We start from the raw sequence: 23090 nt of genomic DNA, 5'->3' as shown, positions 1-23090 counted from the left end.
GTGAGTGGGTGGTTGTGGTTTTGGTGTTGCATTGGCTGACCTGTTGCATTGGATGCGCACGGACGGTAGAAATGCAGAATGGTCTGTGCATGACAGTCGTCATCGAGACATTTCCAACGATGAGGACATTGAGATACCATCCAACACAAGATCAACTAACGTTGTAGAGCATTTGACAAGACTGGGGCATTGTTACAAAGAAGGCCCCGCTATTCCGCCAAAATGCCAGGCCGAACACGCCCCATCGGCAAACTCGCCACCGCAGTGGGGAAGTGCTCGACAGAGGTACTTACACACGTCTAACAACTTGGCCCCTTCTGCAGTACTAATACATAAATATAGAGCACACTCTATGGAAAATGCATCTTCGCAGACTACTCGAACGTACACAAGGGCATGTGCAATGCTGAGTTCATGAAGCTCAAAGACTGCTATCTCGTACCTCTCCCTCTCCCTTCAGCCAACTTCGCTAACATGTATTTCAGAAAGCATATAAGATGCAATGACAAGACTCACAACACATCACGTAGAGCATTCCAAGACGTCAATCTAAATATACGCTTGTCTTCGTTCTATCATCATCTACTTTTGTCTTGATCACACCTGTCCAATCCCATTTCCATCACATCACTTCACAGCTTCACCAACCTCAACATGAACGTCGCCTTGTGCAACTCCTGCTCCTCCTCCATAATCACGCCCTCTTTCTTACCCTCCTCAATCTTGCCATCCAGCTCCGTAATGACATGCTTGTCCACATTCCGCCTCAGCGCCTTTTCAAACAGCGGTCCCTGGTTCTCAAACGCCTTCTCCAAGTCCAAGCCGTCTGGGTCGCTCAGCACGCGGTACTCCATGCCCACGTCGTCTGTCGGCACGAGACCGGCCTTCTTGCGCAGGTCCTGCACGCGACGGATGACCTCGCGTGCCAGGCCTTCCTGCTCGAGCTCGGGGTATGATGCTACGTCCAGGATGATGAGCACATCATTGTCTGTGTTGAACTCCTGGTCTTTGTTCGCGTCGTCTTTGGCAAGGCTGCGCTTGACCATTAGATCCTCGGCCTCGAGCGTGATACTGTCGACGGTCATCTCGCCGGCTTTGAGGTAGTCCTTGATCTGCTGCGATGTGAGGCCGGGCAGCGCCTTTTTGACCTTGATCGCGTCCTTCTTCAGCTTCTTGCCGAGCACAGAGAAGTCTGCCGTGGCGCTGTACTGCACCTTGTATTTCTCCTCGTCGCTCGAGAGCACAAGGTCGCGGATGTTGAGCTCCTCGCAGATGTAGTTCTCCAGGCTCTTGACATCGTCGAGGTATTGTTGCTCGGGGTGGATCACAACGAGTGTCTTGAGCGGGATCTTGAGGCCCTTGTTGGCGCGGTCGCGACAGATGCGGCCGAGCTCGATGACGGCCTGCATGCGCTTGACCTGGCGCTCGACGGACTCGTCGAAGAGCTCTTCGCGGACCTCAGGGAAAGGCAGGAAGTGCACACTGCGGTTGTCTTCGGAGTGGAGCTCTTTAGGAATGTGCGGCAGGAGACGGAGGTAGATGTTGTCAGTGATGAAGGGGGTGAAGGGCGCGAGGCCGCGGCAGAGGGTGTAGAGGACTTCGAAGAGGGTGTTGAGGGCGTGCTTGGTGTCTTCCAGGCCGTACTCGCCCTTTAAGCGCCGGCGGTTGAACCGAATGTACCAGTTTGTGGTGTTGTCGATGAGTTCAAGTAACCGCGGTACAACGGTGTAGAGTCTGTATGCGGCCATCTCGGCGTTAACGAACTTGAGCAGCGATTGGCAAGACGCAAGAATCCATCGGTCGAATATGTTGGTGTTGGTCTTCTCAGCTGCGGGGTCGAAGACGAAGTGGAGGTCGGCAACCTTCTTCAGCAGCGTCGCCTGCTGATCGAAGAACTGGTAGCTATTCCAGAAGGGTAGGAGGACCTTGGACACAATCTCCTTGACACCAGTCTCCTTGAAACGCAGTGTCTCCGCACGTACGACTGGCGAGTTGATGAGGTATAACCGCAGGGCGTCGGAGCCATAGTTCTTCATGATGAGGTTGGGGTCTGGGTAGTTCTTGAGACGTTTCGACATCTTCTTACCGTCTTCGGCGAGCACGATGCCGTTGACGACGCAGTTCTTGAAGGGCAGCTTGCCGAAGAGATGGGTACCGAGGACGGTCAATGTGTAGAACCAGCCGCGAGTCTGGTCGAGACCCTCGGCGATGAAGTCGCCGGGGAACGACGCCTCGAACTGCTCGATGTTCTCGAAGGGGTAGTGTGCGCTGGCGTAGGGCATAGAGCCGGACTCAAACCAGCAGTCGAACACCTCTGGTGTCCTCCGCAGCATGCCCCTGCCCTCTTTGCTCGGAATGGTGATGTTGTCGATGCGGTCGCGGTGGATGTCGGTGATTTCGCCCTCGTATCCACTGAGCTTCTTCAGCTCCTCGATGCTACCGACGCAGACCATCTCCTTGCCATCGTCGCTGACCCAGAGCGGTAGAGGTGTGCCCCAGAAGCGATTACGCGAGACGGCCCAGTCGGGGGAGTTGGTGATCCAGTTTGCGAAGCGCTTCTCTTTGACGAAGGACGGCACCCAGTGCGAGCCTGCAATGTTCTCGAGCATCTGTGGGACGATTTCCTGGATCTTGATGAAGTAGGACGGGACGGTGCGGTAGAGGAGGGGAGTGTCTGAGCGCCAGCAGAAGGGGTAGCTATGGGTGAGCTGCGAGTTGACTATAAGACGGCCGGTGCCCTTGAGGTGCTTGATGATGGCCTTGTCAGCCTGCTTGACGTGCTGGCCCTTGAAGTCGCTGACCCTGTCGGTGAAGCAGCCGGCGTCATCGACGGGGTTTGGGGGCGGGCGCGAGTCGCTGATGACGCCGTGCGCCATTGCAATTCTATAGTCGTCCTCTCCGTAGGCGGGCGACTGGTGGACGATGCCCACGCCGCTCTCGGCGGTGACATAGAGGTCGTTGAGGACCTTGAAGCCGTAGTCCTTGAACTCGTCGTACATGTAGTCGAAGGGCGGGGTGTACTTCCAGCCGAGCATGTCCTTGCCCTTGATCTTCTCGACGATCTTGAACTTGGCCTTCTTGGGGTCCTTGTAGAGGGTACGTAGCAGCACCTCGAGCAGGATGTAGTGGTGCCCCGAGGCCTCATCGAGGATCTTGACGTACTCGAAGTCGGGGTGGGCGCAAAGGCCGATGTTGGAGGGGAGGGTCCAGGGCGTCGTGGTCCAGGCCAGCAGGCACGTGTTGGGGTCCTCGACGAGCGGGAAGGAGACGACGATGGCCGGGTCCTGGACGTCCTTGTAGTTCTGCGAGGCTTCGAAGTTGCTAAGGGGCGTGGCCAATGCGGTGCTGTACGGCATCACCTTGAAGCCGCGGTAGACGGCACCCTTGTCGAAGAGGCGCTTGAAGACCCACCACTCCGACTCCATGAAGCTCGTGTCCATGGTCTTGTAGTCGTTGTCGAAGTCGATCCAGCGGCCGAGGCGCTCGATGGTAGACCGCCATTCGCTGGCATAGCGCATAACAATGGCGCGGCACTTCTCGTTGTATGTCGCGATGCCGAGCTCCCTCACGGCGTCGCGGCCGGACATGCCCAGCTCCTTGTCAATTTCATACTCAATGGGCACGCCGTGTGTGTCCCAGCCAAAGCGGCGCTCGACATAGCGGCCCTTCATGGACCAGTACCGCGGGATGATGTCCTTGATCGTCGACGCGAGCAGGTGGCCGTAGTGGGGGAGTCCCGTCGCAAAGGGCGGCCCATCGTAGAAGGTGTATGGTTGCTTTCCTTTCGACTGGGTTGTGTTAGATATATCATGTCATAATCCCAATGTTTGCCTGCGTGCCACTTGCGAATGTGGAAAGAACATACCAGCTCGACCTGCCTGAGGAATGCGTCAATCTCCTTCCAGCGGGCGAGCACGCGCTCCTCCTCCTTGGGGAAGTCTATCGACATGGCAGCGTGTGGGCGTGTTTGCAGTGTTGACCGCGCGAGACGAGTTGGTAGACAATTTGTTTGCTTGACTCCTCCCCGCACTAGCCTGACCCTGACTCAATGCAACACCCCGCCATCCCACGCCTCATCAACTGCAATGCACCTCATTCACAACACAAGTCATCACGATGTTACACACAGCTTCATTCGCACCATGATGGATGCTTTGATAAACCGTGTAAGCGCCGTCGAACCGAAACCAATCTGAGCGTGCAGCTCAATTGCGTACTCTGGGCGTACTCTGTTGCGTAGAAGTCCCTTTGAGCGAGAATCTTAACAGGTGTTGGAAGGCCTTGTACGATCGTACGGTGAATAACAGTAGCTAAGGTAATCTTGTGTATTGGTATTCTGGTGTATGATGATTCTACGAATGTGGGGGCTACGAAGGTATACATAGCGTTGGGTCCGAGTTGGGCCGAAGTAGGATCGAGGCGGTACATTGGGCCTTATTAGGCGACACACCGTGTGTATGCCGACACATCTAGCTGGCTCGCGCGCTTGAAGCGCTTGTGGGATTTTGACCCGGTGAGGTACATGAGGTCAACGGCCATAGTTTGACTGTATAGATCGCTGCCGTCGCTGTTGCCAGGCAGCTTACGCCGCGACGGCGCGGACAGCTGCTCGTCGTCATGAGGCTCCGAAGCTACGTACTGCTTGAAGACCTTATTTATAGAGTCCTGCGCACGCTTAGTCCAATCGCGATACTGCTTCAACGCGCACGATGAGGCGCCTAAGGACCATCTCGCCATTAACTTACGTGCCGCGTGGGCTAAAATCAGCGAGTACTACGCCAAGTTAGATGACTCGCCGGCGTACTACGCTGCTACAATACTCCATCCGTACTACAAAACGTACTACGACACCGTCTAGAGCGATAAACCTGAGTGGCTCGTCGCTAACAACCGCAACTTTCGCGCCCTTTGGCAGCTATATAGCGCCTCACCGCGCAAGGTGAGGCGCCCTAAGGTCCTCACGAGCGACATGGACGACGCGATTGACGGCCTCATCAACCCCAGCGCCTCCATCAACAACACCACAGACGACGACGAGTTCGAGCGGTGGAAGCGTAGCGAGCTGCGCGCGGAGAAGCGTAGCAATCAGGCAAACAACCCCATTAAATACTAGGTAGAGCTACGCGATCGCTACCCTAACCTCAGCAAGCTCACGCTCGATGTACTCTCTACCCCAGCCTCAAGCTGTGAGTGTGAGCGCCTGTTTAGTGAGCTTGGCGACCTCCTCGAGCCGCGTCGCCGCACTATAAAACCGCAGCTTCTGGCGGCTACACAGTGCGTAAGACGGTGGCAAAGAGCCGGCTTAGGCGACGTCGAGGTCGCGGCTAAGTCGACGATGACGGACGACGAAATAGAGCTTTTGTACGACCTTAGCAGCTAGGGTGGCGACTATTACGAGACTTAACATTAGGAATTTTTGTAGTATAGGCTATCAAGCTATTAAGTCAAGCCTTAAGCAAGCTACCTATCTCAGCTTGATTATGTGATCAAGTCAAGCTGCTCACCATCTTATCAAGCTCCACTCGAGCCAGCCAGCCGGCTTGACTTGACTTGCTTGTTGGAAAGTCTGAGTACAACTGAGACGACAAGGGGATGTAGATTACACACTTGAATGTGTCTTGTCTATTACTATTTTTGTCTTATCACAGGCTTGAACCCCTAGAAGAGCTCCGTTGCTTTGCTTAGTGTCGAAGGAAGGCGGACGGTTACGTAGATGGTAGTGCGGTGGCGGCTGTTTTTCACGGCGAGCAGGCTGAGATAACGGCGATAGCGACGAGAAAGGAGCTGAGTAGACCACTCTTTAACGTCTCGCAGCGTCACCTATTAAGAAGGGAATTACATCTTTTGTAGCTCTAGGAAGAGTGGTGTGACTGAGGATATAGTGTAAAATAGCTAGGAAGCGATTGCTAGTTTCTACCGTAGCCCCACTTCAGGCATCTACCCCTGTTAATTACCGCAAAGAGGTCTGTGCATGAACGCGTAGGAAGCGCGGCCCAGCTGTTTGCAGTAGGCTGGCCTACCCTTGTCTACACTACAGTGTATACGGAAGCGCGTTTCGCTTGCTGTAGACGCCGGGAACTCAATTGCTCAGTTCCGTGCACAAACTCACTTCGGAAGCGTAAGCAGCTTACTAGTAAACACACGCGCCACTACGGCACAGTTCTTGTCATGACAGCTCTGCGCTGAGCCGACGAATTCTCGAAAGTGCTTATGGTGACGTCCCAGTCGTGTCTCGATCAGTCCCGCTCCTATTGTAGGATTAGATTCAGTTCAGTCGACTGCTCAAACTTGGTTGCCAAACGAGCCGAGTGTGGACCGAGTGAAACACCTCGACAGGTATGCAACGCTCTGCGCCCACACAGCCTATACCATCCCATCCGTGGCCTTGTCAACAGCCTTGCCCCCAAATTTCGGCCACTTCTGAACCGAGACTGGGCATCTTGGTTCGGCATGTCAGCCGAAGCGATGCAGGTACCATCCGACGGCTCTTGCAGCGCGCGGCTCATGCGGCAAAAGCTTACGGAACGGTCCTAGCGCCTAGACGTGTGACAGCCAACCCAACTGCTGTGATCGAACACGCCTGCAACCATGCGGCGAGGATGCAATTTTTGTAGGTAGGCAGCAATATCAAATGAGGCCGATGTCGCAGCAAGGGGCCAGCCCACTTTTTGTTAATAGCCGCCCATGCTCCGAGGCAATCGCGAGGCTGTCGTTTGTCTGTATGGACCAGGAACGAATTACCGCTCAGACAGCGAGCGGACGAGGCTGTCACAAAAGCTTCGCCGCATGGCTGCAGTACACTTACATGCACTTGCAGTTTCCGCTTTTTGCACGCCGCCCGTCTTCCATCCCACGCGGCACATTGACCCACCTGGTATGCGCTTGTCTAGGGGCATTACTGACACAAACTAGCACTATCTGGCTAAGGTCGTCATTAGGCGAGAATGCCTGATTTTAGGGTGGACAGGTGATTGCAGCTGAAGGAAGAAATCCTCGATTAGTTGCGTAGCTCTCATTTCTCCGACGTACAGTATACCTGTCACGGTTTGAGTATCTCTTGCCTCATGGGCAGCCGCGCCTCACCTTCAGTGAGATGCGACTCCCCATCCTATACTAGCGCTGTTTACAGCCACTCATGTATATCTAATGTTCGTAGCTACACATAATACAACCTCAGTTCAATCCTTCAATTCCTTCCCGCACTACTTACACTTACTCCGATAATACCTCTACAAAGCCTCGATGGCAGCAATGATGCGCAACCTACGAGCGCTGCGTCGTAGTGCAATTATGCAAGTATTCATTCTTGTTTTTATTTTGTTCAATATTTTTGAGGTTACGCAGATTCTACGCTGCCTGTCGAGCCCTACGAACGAACCTGTTACTAAACCATCGGAACGAGTGTACATCGCTAGTATGTATTGGAACGGCGAGCAGGCTCTACGAAGTTATTGGAACGATGCCGTAATCGCTCTAGCTAATGCGCTTGGCCGGGAGAATGTCTTCGTCACAGTCTACGAAAATGGGAGTTGGGACGATAGCAAAGGTGCCTTGAGGGAGCTTGACATGGCGCTAGCGGCACATCAGATCAGGCGAAACATAACTCTTTCGGAGACTACTCATCTAGATGAGATCTCTGTCGTGAACAGAGGCTCAGGCTGGGTAGACACACCTAGGGGAAGGAGAGAGCTCAGACGGATACCATATCTTTCTCGACTTCGTAACTGGACCCTTGAGTCTTTGCAGGAGCTAGCTCGGCAAGGGGAGCGGTTTGATAAAGTCCTTTTCTTGAACGACGTCATGTTTGAAGTATGCCTTACGAGCTGACTCACACTCGAACTGCTTGGAGTAGCTAACGATAGTATAGGTAGAGGACGTCTTCCGATTACTCCATACGAACAATGGAGACTTTGCAGCCGCTTGTTCACTGGACTTTAGTTCGCCTCCGCAGTTGTACGATACATTTGCGCTCCGGGACGCCGAAGGTCATGAACCACTTATGCAGACGTGGCCGTACTTCCGAGCCAGGGAATCCCGAAGAGCGATGTTGAGAAATCATCCAGTGCCCGTGACTAGTTGTTGGAACGGCATAGGTAAGTCTAAGATATCATTAATGGGCTCTACGGGCTATAAAGTCGTTCTTTTATCTACTTTCCTGTCGATGGCTAATTCGTTACGTTCTAATGCAGTTGCGATGCCTGCTGGACCTTTCGTTTCGAGCCCCCCGCTACGATTTCGTGCAATACCAGACTCTCTTGCAAATTCCCATATCGAAGCTTCTGAATGTTGCCTAATACACATAGACAATCCTCTTCGTGCCGAGAAACGAACTTATGTAAATCCTCAGGTGCGTGTTGGGTATAGTGGTGAGGCATACGATGCTGTACATCCGCAAGAATTGCTGCTTTCCTCTCGGCAGGTATTCAAGGCCTTGTGGGAAAATCGCATCCGCCGATGGATAGCCTCACCTTGGCTCAAAGAGTGGGAGGTGTCAAGAAGAGTCAAAAGGTGGAAGAGTATGAGCAGAAAAAACGAAGAAGCTGGAGAGGGTTGCATTATCAAAGAAATGCAGGTACTGAATGAGAAGGGCTGGTATCATGCCTAGACAGTCGATTTGCTGAATAGCCTAACGTCCATCCCTCCGTGCCGGGACTCCCTGTGTGCCGGGACCCGCCAATCAACTTGCAGATTTTGGGCAGAAGTCTGTGATTTAAGCGATCTGATTGGCCGGTCCCGGCACACAGGGAGTCCCGGCACGGAGGGATACACGTTATTGCGACCAGAACAAGATTCTATTGGCTATATATCCACCTCATAGTACTCATACGCTGCAGCCGCTCGACGTCGTCATGTTTGCTCCGTTGGCAGCTGCATACAAAGCTGAGCTTGCCAGCTTCTTGAATATCTCCCAAGGCCTCACCTCCATCACCAAGCGCGATTTCTATCGACTTTTCAATGCCGCATGGACCTCCTCCTTCACAGAAACGCTTGTAACAAAGGCCTTTGCAGCTACAGGGCTTCATCCCTTCGAGCCGGACGCAATACTCCGTCGCTTCAGCACTGCAACTCCAAGCAACTCTAGGCCATCTTCAAGCAATAGCACGACGTCATTACTTAGTGCAAGCGATTGGAGAAAGATAGAGCGTCTTTTAAGGCAGGCTGTGGATGATATATATGATACAAAGTCGAAGAAGCTCAGCCAAACGATCTACACTATCTCCGTGAAAAATACCCTCCTTCAGCATGAGAACAGCCAACTTAAAGAGACCCTAGTCAATTAGAAGAAGCGTAGGTAGCGTTGCAAAGCTTTATTACTACTGCCGCCAGAAAATTCAGATAGTAAAGCTCAATTCTGGTCACCTATAAAGGTAGAGCAAGCTCGTTAACGCCCGGAGCAAAAAGACCTAGAAGAACAAGCGACTCAATACTAGAAAACTAAGGCCATAAAGCTAAGAGAGCAGCAAAAGCTTGCTAAGGCTTAGCAGCTTAAAGAGCGTTGTCTTAACAGAGTTATGGCGAAAGAGAAGCGGGACCGTGAAGCTGAACAAAAGCGCCTTGCCCGCGAGGAAGAATAGATAGCTAGGCAGCTTAAAAAGCAGCTCTAGAACGATCTTAAATTGTCCTAGAAGGGTAAGAGGCGCAGCCTTAAGCTTCAAGTTGTAGTGCAGAGTGTAGAGGTGGATAGAGAGCCTACTGTAGGTAGTGGAGAGGAGCCGGTGGTGATGGCTACTTCAAGCTCTGGCCGGCGAATTAAGCGTACCTACAAAGTAATTACGTAATTCTAGTTAATTTAATCTACTCTAATACCACATGCGATTGCAGCACCAGAAAATCTTGTGATAATAGCTGTTGTGGGTGGCTCTACAGCCTCACAAAGTAGGTGGTGTAAATGCGTGTTCGCGGGCGTTCGGTGGGGGCGGGCGCTCGGTGGTGGCTTACGTTATAGAGCGAACACACATCTCCAATAGATGGATTACAGTGCCCGTGCACCAGGTGAGCCACGTTGGCAGGTGAGCCACCCCGCGCATAGCTGCACCCTGTGTATCTCCAACTTCAACAAGCAGCAACTCCACCATCATGGATCCAATTGAGGCTGCGATAGATGCAATTGAATCGCGTGAAGCCGGCGCATCATTTTCATACCGCGCAGTCGCAAGAAGATTCGGGGTTGATCGAACGACGTTGTCGCGGAGGCACCAAGGCATCACACGCTCAAATGCAGCTGCCCATCAACAACAACAGCTACTCAGCCCACAACAGGAGCACGAGCTCATGATATACATAGAAAGATGCGTAAAGCAAGGCTTGCCACCTACAAGAGAAATGATACAGAATTTCGCCGGATCGATAGCGAAAGTGGAGGTTTCAGAAAGTTGGGTTTCTCGGTTTCTACATCGTCATGCCGACAAACTCACCACCAAATGGAGCGCCGGCATCGATCGCGATAGGCACAAGGCCGACTCAAAAGAACGATATGAGCTGTATTTTCATATGCTCTTCTCAAAAATGCTTGAATACGGCATTGAGGCTCGCGATATATGGAATGCGGATAAGAAAGGCTTCGCCATTGGCGTCACAAACCGCTCAAAAAGGATCTTCACAAAGGTAGTTTAGGTATCAAAAGAGCGCTAGGCCGCTATCCAGGATGGCAACAGAGAATGGATTACACTCATTACTTGCGTAAGCGCTTCCGGTGAGGCATTGCCGCTGGCGCTAGTATACACAGGCAAAACTACGCTTCGATCGGGCTAGGTTGACGACGTAGAAGCCGAAAAACCTCAGGTTATTTTTGCTAACTCACCTTCAGGATAGTCAAACAATGAGCTTGGATTAGCCTAGCTCGAACAGGTGTTTGATCGGCTCACGAAGGAGCGAGCAATGCGCCGATGGAGACTCCTTATCCTTGATGGCCACGGCAGCCATGTAACCACCGAGTTTATCGACTTTTGCGGTGCCCACAAGATACTTTTAGCTGTGTTTCCACCGCACGCAACTCATACTCTTCAGCCGCTCGACGTCGGGCTGTTTGCGCCGTTGGCTACAAACTATTCTCGCGAGCTGGATAGGCATATTCATCGAGCGCAAGGCATCGTCAACGTCACAAAACGCGAGTTCTACAGCATCTTTTGGGCGGCGTGGAGCTGTACGATGACTCCAGATAGCATCAAGAAGAGTTTTCAAGCTACAGGCGTGTGGCCAATGGATGCTGAGGTCATCCTGAAACGCTTTAACAACACTACAACTAGGGCAGCTGAGGCTTCAAAGATCGGTGAGCACGGTGATAGAAATAGCTGGATTCAGCTGCGCAAAGTTTTTGATGCTGCGGTTGCGGATAGGGCTAAAGTTGAAGCCAAACAGCTGGCGGCTTCATTGCACTCTCTACAAACGCAAAACGAGCTACTTCATCACGAAAACGACGGGCTGCGCGCCGCGCTCGACATCAAAACAAAACACCAAAAAAGAGCTACCCGCTGGATCTACAGCAGCCCGAGCAGCATCACGGCGGCGCGACTTTCTGGAGTCCCCGGAAGATACATGAAGCTCGCGAGCGCGAGGCCACGAAACAACATGAAGCCGAGCAACTACAACTCCAGAAAACTGAGATGAAGGAGCTGAAGGCAGCCTCAATTATCTACAAAAAAAAGCTCGCGGAGGAGGCAAAAGCTGAGCGTCAGCGCGCCAAACAAGCTCGTGATGCTGCCAGAAAAGCCTCCGCCGATGAGCGCATCAAATCCCGGGCGCTCAAACAGCAACAACGAGCTGCTGCAACCTCACAAAAAGCTGGAGATACACATAAGAAGGGCAAGCGAGCAGCCTCATCTACTCGGATTTCAAAAATTTCTCGTCGTCATCGTGTTGTTGATGCTGGAAGTGGCGCGGCTCCTGCACCGCCGCCGCCGCCGCCGCCACCCAAAATGACAACGCGCGGCCGGCCAATCAACGTGCCGGCAAAATTCAAATAGTACAAAGTAATTGCAAGCATCAGTATACTACAACACCATCAAAACTCGCGATAATAGCAATTGCTCGTTGTTGTACAGCCTCATTTTTGGAAAACGCTCAAATTTGGTGGGGTGGCTCACCTGCCGACGTGGCTCACCTGGTGCACGGGCACTGTAAAGGAGTTGTTTACATCGTCAATGAGATCTTTGACTGATCGCGCTCGTGAAGTAATGGTGCTGACTAATTGATCAAGTCCTTGAATAGCTTCTTGTGGAAAGGATAATTGGTTGCGTGCAGAGTAGGGGTGGGCCCCAAGGGTGAGCCCCTGCACCAAACTCGCTATATCATCGATACTCGTCCCCATGGTGGCCTACTATTTTAGTGTGAGCGGAGTCAAAAACCGAGGGAAACAGCTCCTAAAGTTAGGACATCATTGGGGCCGGGTAACTGTGTTAGTCCCTCCGCTAATATGTTGGGGTCACTTGCCATCGCCAAGGAGCCTACCGTAACGTAAGCCACCACCGAGCGCCCGCCCCCACCGAACGCCCGCGAACACGCATTTACACCACCTACTTTATGAGGCTGTAGAGCCACCCACAACAGCTATTATCACGAGATTTTCTAGTGTCGCTGTCGCATGAGGTATTAGAGTAGATTGAATTAAATAGAATTACGTAATTACTTTGTGGGTCGGCTTGATTTGCCGGCTAGAGCGTGAAGTAGCCATCACCACCAGCTCCTCTACACCACCTGCAGCAGGCTCTCCATCCACCTCTACACTCTGCACTGCAACTTAAAGCTTAAGGCTGCGCCTCTTACCCTTTTAGGACAATTTAAGATCGTTCTAGAGTTGCTTTTTGAGCTGCCTTGCTATCTAATCTTCCTTGCGGGCAAGGCGCTTTTGTTCAGCTTCATAGTCCCGCTTCTCCTTTGCCACAACTCTGTTAAGACGACGCTCTTTAAGCTGTTGAGCCTTAGCAAGCTTTTGCTGCTCTCTCAGCTTCATGGTCTCAGTTTTCTAGTATTGAGCCGCCTGTTCTTCAAGGTCTTTTTGCTCCTAGCGTTGACGAGCTTGCTCTACCTTTGTAGGTGACCAGAATTGAGCTCCACCATTTGAATTTTCAGGCGGCAGCAGTAATAAAGCTTTGCCACGCTGCCTACGCTTCTTTTCATTAGCTAGGGCCTCTTTGAGCTGGTTGTTCTCATGCTGAAGGAGGGTATTTTTTACGGAGATGGTGTGGATCGTTTGGCTGAGCTTCTTCGACTTTGTATCATATACATCATCCACAGCCTGCCTTAAAAGACGCTCTATCTTTCTCCAATCGCTTGCACTAAGTACTGACGTTGTGCTATTGCTTGAAGATGGCCTAGAGTTGCTTGGAGTTGCAGTGCTGAAGCGACAGAGTATTACATCCGGCTTGAAGGGATGAAGCCCTGTAGCTGCAAAGGCCTTTATTACAAGCATCTCTGTGAAGGAGGAGGTCCATGCTGCATTGAACAGTCGATAGAAATCGCGCTTGGTGATAGAGGTGAGGCCTTGGGAGATATTCAAGAAGCTGGCAAGCTTAGCTTTGTATGCAGCTGCCAACGGAGCAAACATGACGACGTCGAGCGGCTGCAGCGTATGCGTACTATGAGGTGGATATATAGCTAATAGGATCTTGTTCTAGTCGCAATAGCTGATAAAATCTATAGTAACATGGCTGCCATAGCCGTCAAGGATAAGTAAGCGGTATAAGCTTTAGGCTTTGGCTTTGGTTTCTCGATCAAACACCTACTTAAGCTAGGCTAATCCTATCGTATTACTAGTCTATCTAGATAGTAATGAGGTAAAGAAAGCTCGGTGTTTCTTTGGCTTAAAGTCTTGTAACTATGTATCTTGAATATTACCACTCTGAGCTTAATAAATTAGTGCTGGAGTAAGAGCTGATCTATCAGCGCATATGCAAGCTAAGGTAGTAATCCACTCCCTATTACCATCCTAGAGCATGTGCTTCATCTTTCCTAACTCGTATTAGTGCCTAGAAAACACCCGCTTCATCTTACTTAAGATGCTAATGAGAAAGCCCTTCTCATCTATATTGTATATATAGCGACTATCAATGTTGTACTGCTTAATCTTTCGCTTTATAAGTTCGAAGTATAAGCTATACATGAAGGCGTTATCAGCTTTAAAGCGATTGCGGTCAAGGCCGGTGGCCCAATGTGAGATGAGATCAATGCTGTGGCGCTTGACGAATCGGTCCACCCAGTTCTTACCCACAGGCTTCTTGGCTATATCGCTGGCGAAATTTCGTATCATTGGTCTTGAAGGAGGTAGTCCTCGTGCGCAAAGGTCCTTTATATACTGTACAAGCTATTGTTCTTGTACAGTATTAAGAAGCCGGCTATTTGCAAGCTTTGTTGTTCGTGCCTCTTGAACTTTCCGGTGGCGCCTCGACAGCGTTGTTCGCGAGCAGCCATACTTTTTCGCATATGCTGAATATTCAAAATCTTGTCTAGGTTCTAACGATTCCAACGCTGCGAGAGCTACGTCAATAGCTGCCATGGTCGCTGAGAAATGTAGTGTTGAAGATGGGTGCAAATTTGAAGTTTGCGGGCCGTGCGGGCGCTCGGTGGGGGCGGGCGCTCGGTGGTGGCTTACGTTACCGTAGGGCAATTGTTTTCGGCTGTCAGCAGCGGTCAACAACAACCAACACACACGGTCATTATCGCACCAAAACGTATTCACGGCCTCACCATCTTATGCGAGTTCGCTCTGATCAAGCGTAAACCCCACGAGGCAGAAATACTTCGAGTCGCCATATGCTCAGTCCCCCGCAGCCCGCGAAGCCGCGCCACTCTCTACGAAGCGCACTCCGCCTACTCCTTGTTGCTAACATTGTGCTGAACGTTGCTCTCGTGCTTCTCCTACACTATCGCCCTCTCCTCCGCAAAAATGGCGTGCGCTCTCTCAACCAGCCTACACCACCAAAGCGATCACAGCAATCGACTTCGCGGCGTTTGCAGAACGAATATCTGCAAACCACAGCCCTTCCCGGCTACCTCTCACGGAGGAGAATCTGCCCGCCCTCGAACCCATCCTCTCTCTTGCTGAGGAAGCCAGCCCGATGTTTACACCTCGGAACCCATCACCCATGCGGATGAAATCTGTGGACGCACGAGGCGGTTGGCAGGCTACAACATCACCATCGACCGTGGCACACCATTTCTAGATGCACTAGCGCAATTCGCGGAAGCACTTGGGCTACCTCGTGAGGCGCCATCACCACATACACAAGCAGCCATCGATATGCGGAGGGCGGCAGCGATGGAAAATGAAAGCACAGGGCGCAAGATGCTTGAAAAGCATTCCCTCTGTAAGGGCTAGGTCCATGCTAGCGGTATTCGGGCTTGACACTCAAGGATCAGGTCAATGTGAACAAGGATCATCTTCCCTCGCCGCCACCATCTACGGTCCCTGAGTTGTGGGGTACTCTTCTGCGACCACGGCCCGACAGCTGCATCAGATACATTACCGCTACAGAAGCGAGGACACAGGATTTGCCATTGATGATGCTCCCCCTTCCTTCACAAATGCTTTAGCTGACCTCCATCGTAGGTACAGTGTTCTCCATCACAAGGATACGCACTGTCTGTTGCTCACTGCCAGAGTTGCCAACAAGCAAGTAAGTGGGGCTCAGAAGGTCTAACTTGACTTGCTTGATTACCTATTGTAGCCTAGTAGTTACTTTGTTAGGTATAACTCCTACTCCTAACAGTTAGCGTCCAGTTTTGACGAGCAACTTGACTTGCTTGTTGGTAACTCTGCTCACTGCTCAATGGAAAGCTGCCATGTCTAGCGACAACCAGATCAATGCTAGGCTTCAAGCTGCCCGCGATGGCGCTCTCATCGTCAAATACATGCGCTAGTTCTATTCGCATACGTATTCTGACCGCAAGCCATCGCAGCTCAAAACATGGCGTGTCTCCATCACCATCGAGATGATCTCACTACGGCAGAAGGGCAATTGGCATGCGTGGGTGCGGGTGCTTTCACAGCTCGCGGTGGTGTAGTACTGAAGATGGGCTCGACGCGTTCGGCGCTAGCCGCGGAAATGGCATCGCTCGGACGCGCCTCTGACGTGAACATTGCCTTCCATCTCGATTCCGATCGCGTTCTTCTCCTACATCAATAGTTGCATCGTCATCTACTCCCTGTTATACAGCCATCACACAAGTTTTACTTGAGCATTCGAAACTTCACATGCGACATAGCACGAGACTGCCATACAGAAGACCTCGGGATGGGGTTAGCTAAGGTCACAGATATGAATGCGAAGATGAATTTCTCAAGTGAGTTCTCTAGTTGATTTTTTCGCGCTATAGAGCAGAATCACACATTTATGTGAACGTGGTCTGGTCAAGAAGGAAGTGAAACCTCCCTACTAACCATATCCAACCCAAGGCCTCATACTGTCTCGGAGAGTAGCCATCGCCTTGCACCTTTCGTGCCTGGTCTGAACGGCTTTGGTTGCTGGACATGTCAACTAATGGAAACACTCTGGTTCCCTCTTAGCGCTGGCTTTCTCCTTGATTCTTGCGGTCCGAAGCCGAAGTCTTCTCAAGACCGTGCTTCACAACGTTCGCCCAAACACGCAGTCCTGGCTCGGTCTGCACAGATTCTGGCTTGGAAGAGTCTGCTACCTGAACTAGAGATGGAACAATGTCGTAACGATGGTCGAGGTTCTTCCCGTGCGTGTCGCCCCACTTAGTCAGGCCAGGGTGGACGATGAAGGCCACTGCTCCATCGTCGGCGTCTTCGCCGTCAGTGTTTGGCACAGCTTTCATCGTGTCCGTGCTAAAACTGTCTCCGACCTTGGGGTGAGTTATCTGGATACGGACTCGTTGAAGTGACATCTGCAGCGCCAATTTGAAGGCTTTGTCGACAATGTTCTGGACTTGCGGAGCATCAACGGTTATAGAAGAGATCTTGGTCAGGCGGCTGCCGATGGTGTTGTATGTCTCGTGACGCAGAGTAGAGACGCCGACTTCAAGCTTGTTAGGTTCGCCCACTTCTTTTCCATGCGCGATGATATTTCGATCTATACGCTCAAGCATGCTCTCTACTGTTGTGTAACGCCAAGTTTCGCAGAGGGTTGTAGGCTTCGGCCAACCATTGCGGTGCCGAGGCTGGTAGATGTTGTTCCAGTAGCTGTTCAAGACGTCACACTGGTTTCCAAAGATAGCGAAGGGTGTGCGGAAGATGTTATCAAGGAGGACCGACCAGACCCACGCCTCGACCAAGAGTTTCTTCTTTGCGCGCCCAGCCCAGTGACCGCCCGACACGCCCTCGAGTAAAGGACCAGTGCCCAAGGTTCCTGCAACATCCACGGTATCGACAATATGGACTGTACGGCTCATGGTCTTGATGAGTGAGACGATGTTGCGAAAGTCTTGCGCAAATTGTTCGTCGGAAGCAACGTGTACTTTCTCCACCTTGGCGAGCATCTCTTTCTGGAGAGTGCGAACTTGCTCCGTTAGGGAATGAACATCAGCCGCGTAAGACATGGCTTCGGCGGTGTGGACATGCGCGTCGCTAGCATCTGTTGAGAGAGCCTTCATGACTTCGAGAACAGATTCTCGTGACCAGCCGTCAGGATGAGTACCATTTTCCAGAGCATAGGGCTTAAGATATCCTTCCACGATGGTATCAAGCAGATCGTGTAGCGACTTGGCGTCAGCTTCCCGTTGCGCGATGGTCTGAGCCTGATTCTTGATGGTCTCGGCGGCTTTGTTGTTGGCGTGTAGGAGTAAGCTGCACTTGAGCCGCTCTTCGTCGAGTTCCTTCTCACGATCGGTGAGCGCATTCTGAAACTCTGCAGCAACACTCTCGAATGCAGCCTGCGGGTTTGCCGCTTCGGAGAATTCATACCGGGTCTTCTTATGGTCTCTCATAGCCTCGTGCTTCTGGTATTGCCGGGGCAGAGCAACACCACCGGTGTTTGCATTGCTGATCTCCGCTCTCGCCCGTGGTGCAGAATCGCCAGTTCTACGGCCTGTCTGAGGAGGGTGCAGCTCAGCAGTCGGTATGGGCTCATTCGGTCCTCTCATTGCGGCAAACTTGATGTATTGTTTTAGTATCTCGAGTCGTGTTTGAGTGATCGCGAAGGGTACTTACTGCTCCCGACACTGCTCCTGTCAGCTTGTCCAGCATGACACGTGCGACAGCAAATTTCTCGTTGTGTTGTGCCGACTGTACTTATCACGGGTGGTTGCGCGGAGTTGTAGGTTACTTGCTGTGGGAGTCGCGGGTGGTGAGCGACACTGGCGACCAAATCGTCCGGGCGCTTTCAGAGCTGTCTTCACTTTCACCTCGAGACCTTGAAAATTTTCAGCAGCTCGCTAGAGCTTTTCTATACTCACACAAAGCACCCTCATATTTTCTCGATCAGCCACGACATCCGCAACCTCACTTGACTCCTGTGTGAATACTCATCATGCTCAGCAATCGCTTAGTGATCGGCCTGGATTACGGCACTACGTATACAGGTGAGTGTGATCTGAAGCGATCCAGAACATTATCAACTAGCTAACGACCATGTAGGCGTCGCGTTCTGCGAGACCTCCGACACTGGTGTAGTCGGCAAAGACATCCTGGTCATCAAGGACTGGCCCTCTCGTCACACCAAGATTGGTACGAAAGAGAAGGTTCCGAGTGAGATCGCACTGATCGACCGCGCTCAATGGGGTTCGTTGATTCCGCCGAACGTTCAGCGACATATGTGGACCAAGCTCTTGCTTAATAACGGAAAGCCTGGCGAGGTGGCCCATATCATCAAGGAGCTCTCTCTCTATGATAACCGAGCCCCTTCCAACCAGCCAGTTAACATCATCGCGGAGTTTCTTGCTCACGTTAAGGCTCATCTCATTAAGAACTTGGACATCCAGTACGGCAAAGGCCTCTGGCGAACACTGCCGATTACCTTAGTTGTCACTGTTCCTGCAGTCTGGTCAGACTCTGCGAAAAACTCCACGCTTCAGGCTGTCAACAAGGCTGGCTTCAACGACACCGAGCTCCCTCAACTGAAGCGCACCATCCTCACGACGGAACCCGAAGCCGCGGCTATCTATACCATTCAATCACTTCGCGGAGGCGTTCAAGATGAGCAGTTTGCTGTGGGCGATGGCTTCATTGTCTGTGATATGGGTGGAGGCACAGTGGATTTGTATGTGACACCGATCACGAACTTCGTATGAGACAGATGCTAACTTCGCACGCCAACGTCTAGGATCTCGTACCGGGTTGTCGATTTGAATCCAACCACTTTGGAAGAAGCTACCATCGGAAGTGGCGACCAATGTGGCGGCAGCTTTGTGGAGCGAGGCTTTCTCGAGTGGCTAGAACGCCGTCTGGGAACTGCTGACTTTATGTTGATCGCTGGCGACAGGAGCGAGAATCTACCTCGCACTTCGCTGTCGCCAAAACTGAGCCGCATGGTCCAGGACTTTGTTCTCGAGGCTAAGAGTGGTTTCTCTGGTGTCGAGACCAACTTTCTACGTCTTCCAATTCCTTTGAGCTCAGTTGAGGACGACGAAGCTCGAGGTATCCAGGATGGCGAGATCATGATCACTGCGTAAGCTTTTCAGTAACAAAACCCCATGTTCTATCTGACAGGAACAGGAATGACATGAAGAAGATGTTCGAGTTTCCGCTTCGTCGCACATACGAGCTCTTACTTGGACAAATACAGCAAGCACGCCGCACCGGTAACGTACAACTGAAAGTATGTAACACTAATTGTTCAAATATGTTCCAATACTCGGTTATTTACTGTTCTAGTCTATCTTCATGGTTGGAGGATTTGCTGAATCGCCCTACATTTACGAGAAGGTGAAGGCGTACGCAGAAGCCCATGGTCTACAAACAATCCGACCTTCTTATGCGTAAGTGAACCCCTTCAATATGCATCATGAGCAGTAACTAATATGGTGTAGCTGGTCTGCTATAGTTCGTGGTGCAGCCGCGAAGGGTCTTGAAAGCGATGGCCGTGCTCCGATCAAGAATCGCAAGTGTCGTAGACACTACGGTACTGACTTCTACGTCCCCTTCGTCTCGGGCAGACACAGGGAAGCCGACTCATTTATTTCTCAACATGACGGTTTCAAAAAGGCTGCAAATCAGATGGAATGGATGCTGAAGAAGGGCCAAGACCTTGCTGCTGTGTCGGAGTCGCATGCTACACTGACCCTGCATCAGCACTTCTGGCCGGGTGACAACCGTTCGGCGAGTTGTGATCTTCTAGCCACGGATGCTGATAAACCGTCTTACCGGTCTAAGGACAAGGCAAGTCGATATGCCTTCGATGTTATTCAGAAACAACGTGTACTGACTGCTCTTAGTTCGTCTACAAGGTCGCTACCTTGAACGTTGACTTGAATGGAGTTCCCCAGAATCTGTTCCAACGACATTTAAGCCTATCAGACGGTCATTACTATACACTACACTTCAAAGTTGAGATGTCTATCCAGTCCTCTCTGGAGTTCTCTCTCTTGGTCAACGGCGTTCGGTACGGAGCTGTCACTGCGACCTATGCCTAGGCGATAGTTACGCGCTCAACACTCACAAGACGCGCACACGCTCGACATTCGATAGCGATGCCTACCTCATTGTAGGCTTTGGTATGGGATCATTTGGAGTGTTGCTGCTTGGAGTATGGCGTACAAGGATGGGAGGATACACTGGTGGCGTTGACATAATAGCACGGCTATGACCGTCGCGAATCTCTTCACGCTTCCGTATGAGCACTCCTAAGATACCCACTACGACAAGACACCACAAGTTGGATGTCTTCGTTAGCTGCACACATAGCCAATAAACAACTCACCTCAAACTCATATGCACCCTGAACTCCCTTCCCGCCCTCAACGGTGACACTACCACCTCCCGACCATCACGCCGCTGACTCCCCTCACTACCCTCCATTCATCTCACTCTCTTCCACATCCCCTTCCAGCCCCTTACAGTCATCAAACCCCCCACCAATCACCCCCTCCAACCCCGCCAAGCCCGTCTCCGAAAGCTGGGTTACTCGCTTCCTCCACCGACACGAAGACAAGCTCACATCCCAGTGGAGCACTTCTATGGACTGTAAACGCCACGCTGCTGATTCTGGTGATAAATACAAAGTGTATTTTGAACAGCTAGGCAGCACAATCGACTTTTACGAAGTGGAGCCTGAGCACACATACAATATGGACGAGAAAGGCTTCATGATCGGAGCCGTTGGCAGATAGAAGAGGATCTTCAGCAAGAAGCTATTCAAGAAAGAGCAGTTTAATCAGATGCTACAGGATGGCAATCTGCGAGCTATATGCAGCCACTGCAAATCTGTGCTATGCCATCCGAATGTGCTCGTCCATGATCTGGCCAAGACATTCGCCTCGTACAAGCCACTCCTTGTGCGCATGTCGACACTCACATGCATGAGCGTGGCCTTCTGAGCACCGAGCTGGGCCTACTAAAGGCGGAGCCCTACGCAGAGTAAGTTAGGTCAACGCATGCACATAGTACCACAGTCCGCAACAATCAATTAAGTGGGTCCTAGAAGGTTCAGATTGGATTGATTGATTACCGCTTTAAGCCTAGTAGTTACCTATAGGAGTTTAAGCCCTACCTAGATAGGTAAGTGGGTCTAGGAGAGTGACCGGATTGAATTGATTGTTGCGGAGTCTACATAGTACTACGAGACACTTACTCAATTATATCGAAGAAGAATCTCAGCTCAAAAGTCTTGTTGCAGAGATCCTCAATGCATTTGAAGAAGATAGTGTAACAGTCATCGTGCTCGTCGACGTTGGTAGTGGTACCATCAGAGCGAACATAAAGAACGGGGAGTCTGCCAAAGGCCTCTATGAACTTCGATTATTCAGCCGCGAAGATGAATTGAAATGATATGTAAGTCCACTAACCGAGTCGCCCTGAATACAGATGTGACCCTCGACGCTGCCGTGGTCATCACCAAAGAGATCGTTAGGTTCGTCATCCTCGTCGGATGAGACGCCACCGAAGGCGGAGATCTCCGTTATTTCAGTGTTGTCGTTCTTCGTCCATGAGGCGTATATGGTGAATTGTACGTCGGCCATTAGGTATCGGACGAAGCGAGGTCGTGAAGGATAGACGTGTGGCTGAGCGCAGAGTTTAACGTGTTAGGGTCCTGGACCCAGACCCAGCTCTGAGCCAGGACTACCTACCCGTCCGCACCTGATGACGTACGCCGCCGCCACCAAGGCACAACCGCTCACCAGCCTCACGATACATCATCCGCCTCACGATACATCATCCGCCTTACGATACATCGCGCACGCGCACCGCGCACCGAGCACCGCGCAATTACTTACATACATCACACAGCTTCGCATTCGGCTACCTCACGGAAATGCTGTCGCCAGCAACATCGCGATACCCACCCGCACCTACACACCTGCTATTACCCCGCCACCGATGAAACAATCCCCGATCCCATACACGACCGATACCGCTGCATCAACGGGACAAATTCATGCAGCTTGCGATGTGGGATGCTGCACTAGCAAACTTCAAGTATGTGATTGCGCCGTCTCGACTTCGCGCGATGGCGCAGAAGTACACAAATAATAAGAGTGCCTTCGTGATTGGAGTGGTGAGACGTCTGGATTGAAGTGCTGCGCAGAAATTCCCCGAGTATATCTGCAGCTTAGACCTTTGAAGAATGGTAGGCCCAGCTTCATCTGGGTATTCTAATGTCAGCCTGGCACCTCAGTTCACACCGTACAGGGTGAACTGCAACCTCACGTGACTCCACGTCACCTGCTTACTCATCTTGGTTGTGTATCTAATCGCTCTCTGTAGCTCTCTCAATACAACAACCTTCTTCCTCCTTTTGCCCTGTCTCCTTTATCCGAGATCTAACATGATATTCCAGATGCTAGCAGCGACTATAGGAACGTCTAGGGGATACGGTTCCGTGAATCTCTTGAGCATGTCGTTGCAAGTGCATCTTGTCCAATAGGGGCACCTTACAAAGACTACAACTAAGATCCTTCCCACTCTTAATATGTTCTAAATGTTTGCGTCCAAAATGCTTACTAAGATCGCCTAGGGTACCAAAGGGACGTATGCGCTCTGC

At 51.5% G+C, this 23090-nt stretch overlaps 13 protein-coding genes across 13 annotated transcripts; 6 read left to right on the top strand and 7 right to left on the bottom strand.

Moving 5' to 3' along the window:
- Positions 1–222: 222 nt before the first annotated feature.
- PtrM4_124400 (uncharacterized protein) lies at positions 223–506 on the top strand (the record flags this gene model as incomplete). The annotated part of the gene is made up of 3 exons (XM_066108655.1): positions 223–285; positions 343–438; positions 486–506. 3 exons carry the CDS (start codon positions 223–225, stop codon positions 504–506), a joined length of 180 nt encoding a protein of 59 aa, XP_065960647.1.
- Positions 507–632: 126 nt separating this feature from the next.
- Positions 633–3949, bottom strand: PtrM4_124390 (IleS, Isoleucyl-tRNA synthetase; the record flags this gene model as incomplete). The annotated part of the gene is made up of 2 exons (XM_001939566.2): positions 633–3788; positions 3866–3949. 2 exons carry the CDS (start codon positions 3947–3949, stop codon positions 633–635), a joined length of 3240 nt encoding a protein of 1079 aa, XP_001939601.1.
- A 1020-nt stretch (positions 3950–4969) lies between these two features.
- On the top strand, positions 4970–5113 carry PtrM4_124380 (uncharacterized protein; the record flags this gene model as incomplete). Its single annotated transcript, XM_066108654.1, has 1 exon — positions 4970–5113. The coding sequence occupies one exon, from the start codon at positions 4970–4972 to the stop codon at positions 5111–5113; it is 144 nt and encodes a 47-aa protein (XP_065960646.1).
- Positions 5114–5302: 189 nt separating this feature from the next.
- On the bottom strand, positions 5303–5407 carry PtrM4_124370 (uncharacterized protein; the record flags this gene model as incomplete). Its single annotated transcript, XM_066108653.1, has 1 exon — positions 5303–5407. One exon carries the CDS (start codon positions 5405–5407, stop codon positions 5303–5305), a length of 105 nt encoding a protein of 34 aa, XP_065960645.1.
- A 2009-nt stretch (positions 5408–7416) lies between these two features.
- On the top strand, positions 7417–7992 carry PtrM4_124360 (uncharacterized protein; the record flags this gene model as incomplete). The annotated part of the gene is made up of 3 exons (XM_066108652.1): positions 7417–7809; positions 7868–7953; positions 7986–7992. The coding sequence occupies 3 exons, from the start codon at positions 7417–7419 to the stop codon at positions 7990–7992; spliced, it is 486 nt and encodes a 161-aa protein (XP_065960644.1).
- An 857-nt stretch (positions 7993–8849) lies between these two features.
- On the top strand, positions 8850–9281 carry PtrM4_124350 (uncharacterized protein; the record flags this gene model as incomplete). The annotated part of the gene is made up of 1 exon (XM_066108651.1): positions 8850–9281. One exon carries the CDS (start codon positions 8850–8852, stop codon positions 9279–9281), a length of 432 nt encoding a protein of 143 aa, XP_065960643.1.
- Positions 9282–10077: 796 nt separating this feature from the next.
- On the top strand, positions 10078–11607 carry PtrM4_124340 (uncharacterized protein; the record flags this gene model as incomplete). Its single annotated transcript, XM_066108650.1, has 2 exons — positions 10078–10605; positions 10840–11607. The coding sequence occupies 2 exons, from the start codon at positions 10078–10080 to the stop codon at positions 11605–11607; spliced, it is 1296 nt and encodes a 431-aa protein (XP_065960642.1).
- A 213-nt stretch (positions 11608–11820) lies between these two features.
- On the bottom strand, positions 11821–12307 carry PtrM4_124330 (uncharacterized protein; the record flags this gene model as incomplete). The annotated part of the gene is made up of 2 exons (XM_066108649.1): positions 11821–11883; positions 12101–12307. The coding sequence occupies 2 exons, from the start codon at positions 12305–12307 to the stop codon at positions 11821–11823; spliced, it is 270 nt and encodes an 89-aa protein (XP_065960641.1).
- A 510-nt stretch (positions 12308–12817) lies between these two features.
- PtrM4_124320 (uncharacterized protein) lies at positions 12818–12949 on the bottom strand (the record flags this gene model as incomplete). Its single annotated transcript, XM_066108648.1, has 1 exon — positions 12818–12949. One exon carries the CDS (start codon positions 12947–12949, stop codon positions 12818–12820), a length of 132 nt encoding a protein of 43 aa, XP_065960640.1.
- Positions 12950–13924: 975 nt separating this feature from the next.
- On the bottom strand, positions 13925–14245 carry PtrM4_124310 (uncharacterized protein; the record flags this gene model as incomplete). The annotated part of the gene is made up of 2 exons (XM_066108647.1): positions 13925–13947; positions 13990–14245. The coding sequence occupies 2 exons, from the start codon at positions 14243–14245 to the stop codon at positions 13925–13927; spliced, it is 279 nt and encodes a 92-aa protein (XP_065960639.1).
- Positions 14246–16497: 2252 nt separating this feature from the next.
- Positions 16498–18036, bottom strand: PtrM4_124300 (uncharacterized protein; the record flags this gene model as incomplete). The annotated part of the gene is made up of 1 exon (XM_001939563.1): positions 16498–18036. One exon carries the CDS (start codon positions 18034–18036, stop codon positions 16498–16500), a length of 1539 nt encoding a protein of 512 aa, XP_001939598.1.
- Positions 18037–18422: 386 nt separating this feature from the next.
- On the top strand, positions 18423–20523 carry PtrM4_124290 (Hsp70 family protein; the record flags this gene model as incomplete). Its single annotated transcript, XM_001939562.1, has 7 exons — positions 18423–18474; positions 18530–19151; positions 19215–19559; positions 19607–19709; positions 19766–19869; positions 19921–20290; positions 20326–20523. The coding sequence occupies 7 exons, from the start codon at positions 18423–18425 to the stop codon at positions 20521–20523; spliced, it is 1794 nt and encodes a 597-aa protein (XP_001939597.1).
- A 1153-nt stretch (positions 20524–21676) lies between these two features.
- On the bottom strand, positions 21677–22068 carry PtrM4_124280 (Protamine-P1 domain containing protein; the record flags this gene model as incomplete). The annotated part of the gene is made up of 2 exons (XM_001939561.1): positions 21677–21841; positions 21895–22068. The coding sequence occupies 2 exons, from the start codon at positions 22066–22068 to the stop codon at positions 21677–21679; spliced, it is 339 nt and encodes a 112-aa protein (XP_001939596.1).
- Between the last annotated feature and the right edge of the window lie 1022 nt (positions 22069–23090).

This window comes from Pyrenophora tritici-repentis, chromosome 7, assembly GCF_003171515.1.
Source record: "Pyrenophora tritici-repentis strain M4 chromosome 7, whole genome shotgun sequence".
NCBI lineage: Eukaryota > Fungi > Ascomycota > Dothideomycetes > Pleosporales > Pleosporaceae > Pyrenophora > Pyrenophora tritici-repentis.
The sequence above is the reverse complement of the archived record's forward strand: the minus strand, read 5'-3'. Positions and strand labels throughout refer to the sequence as shown.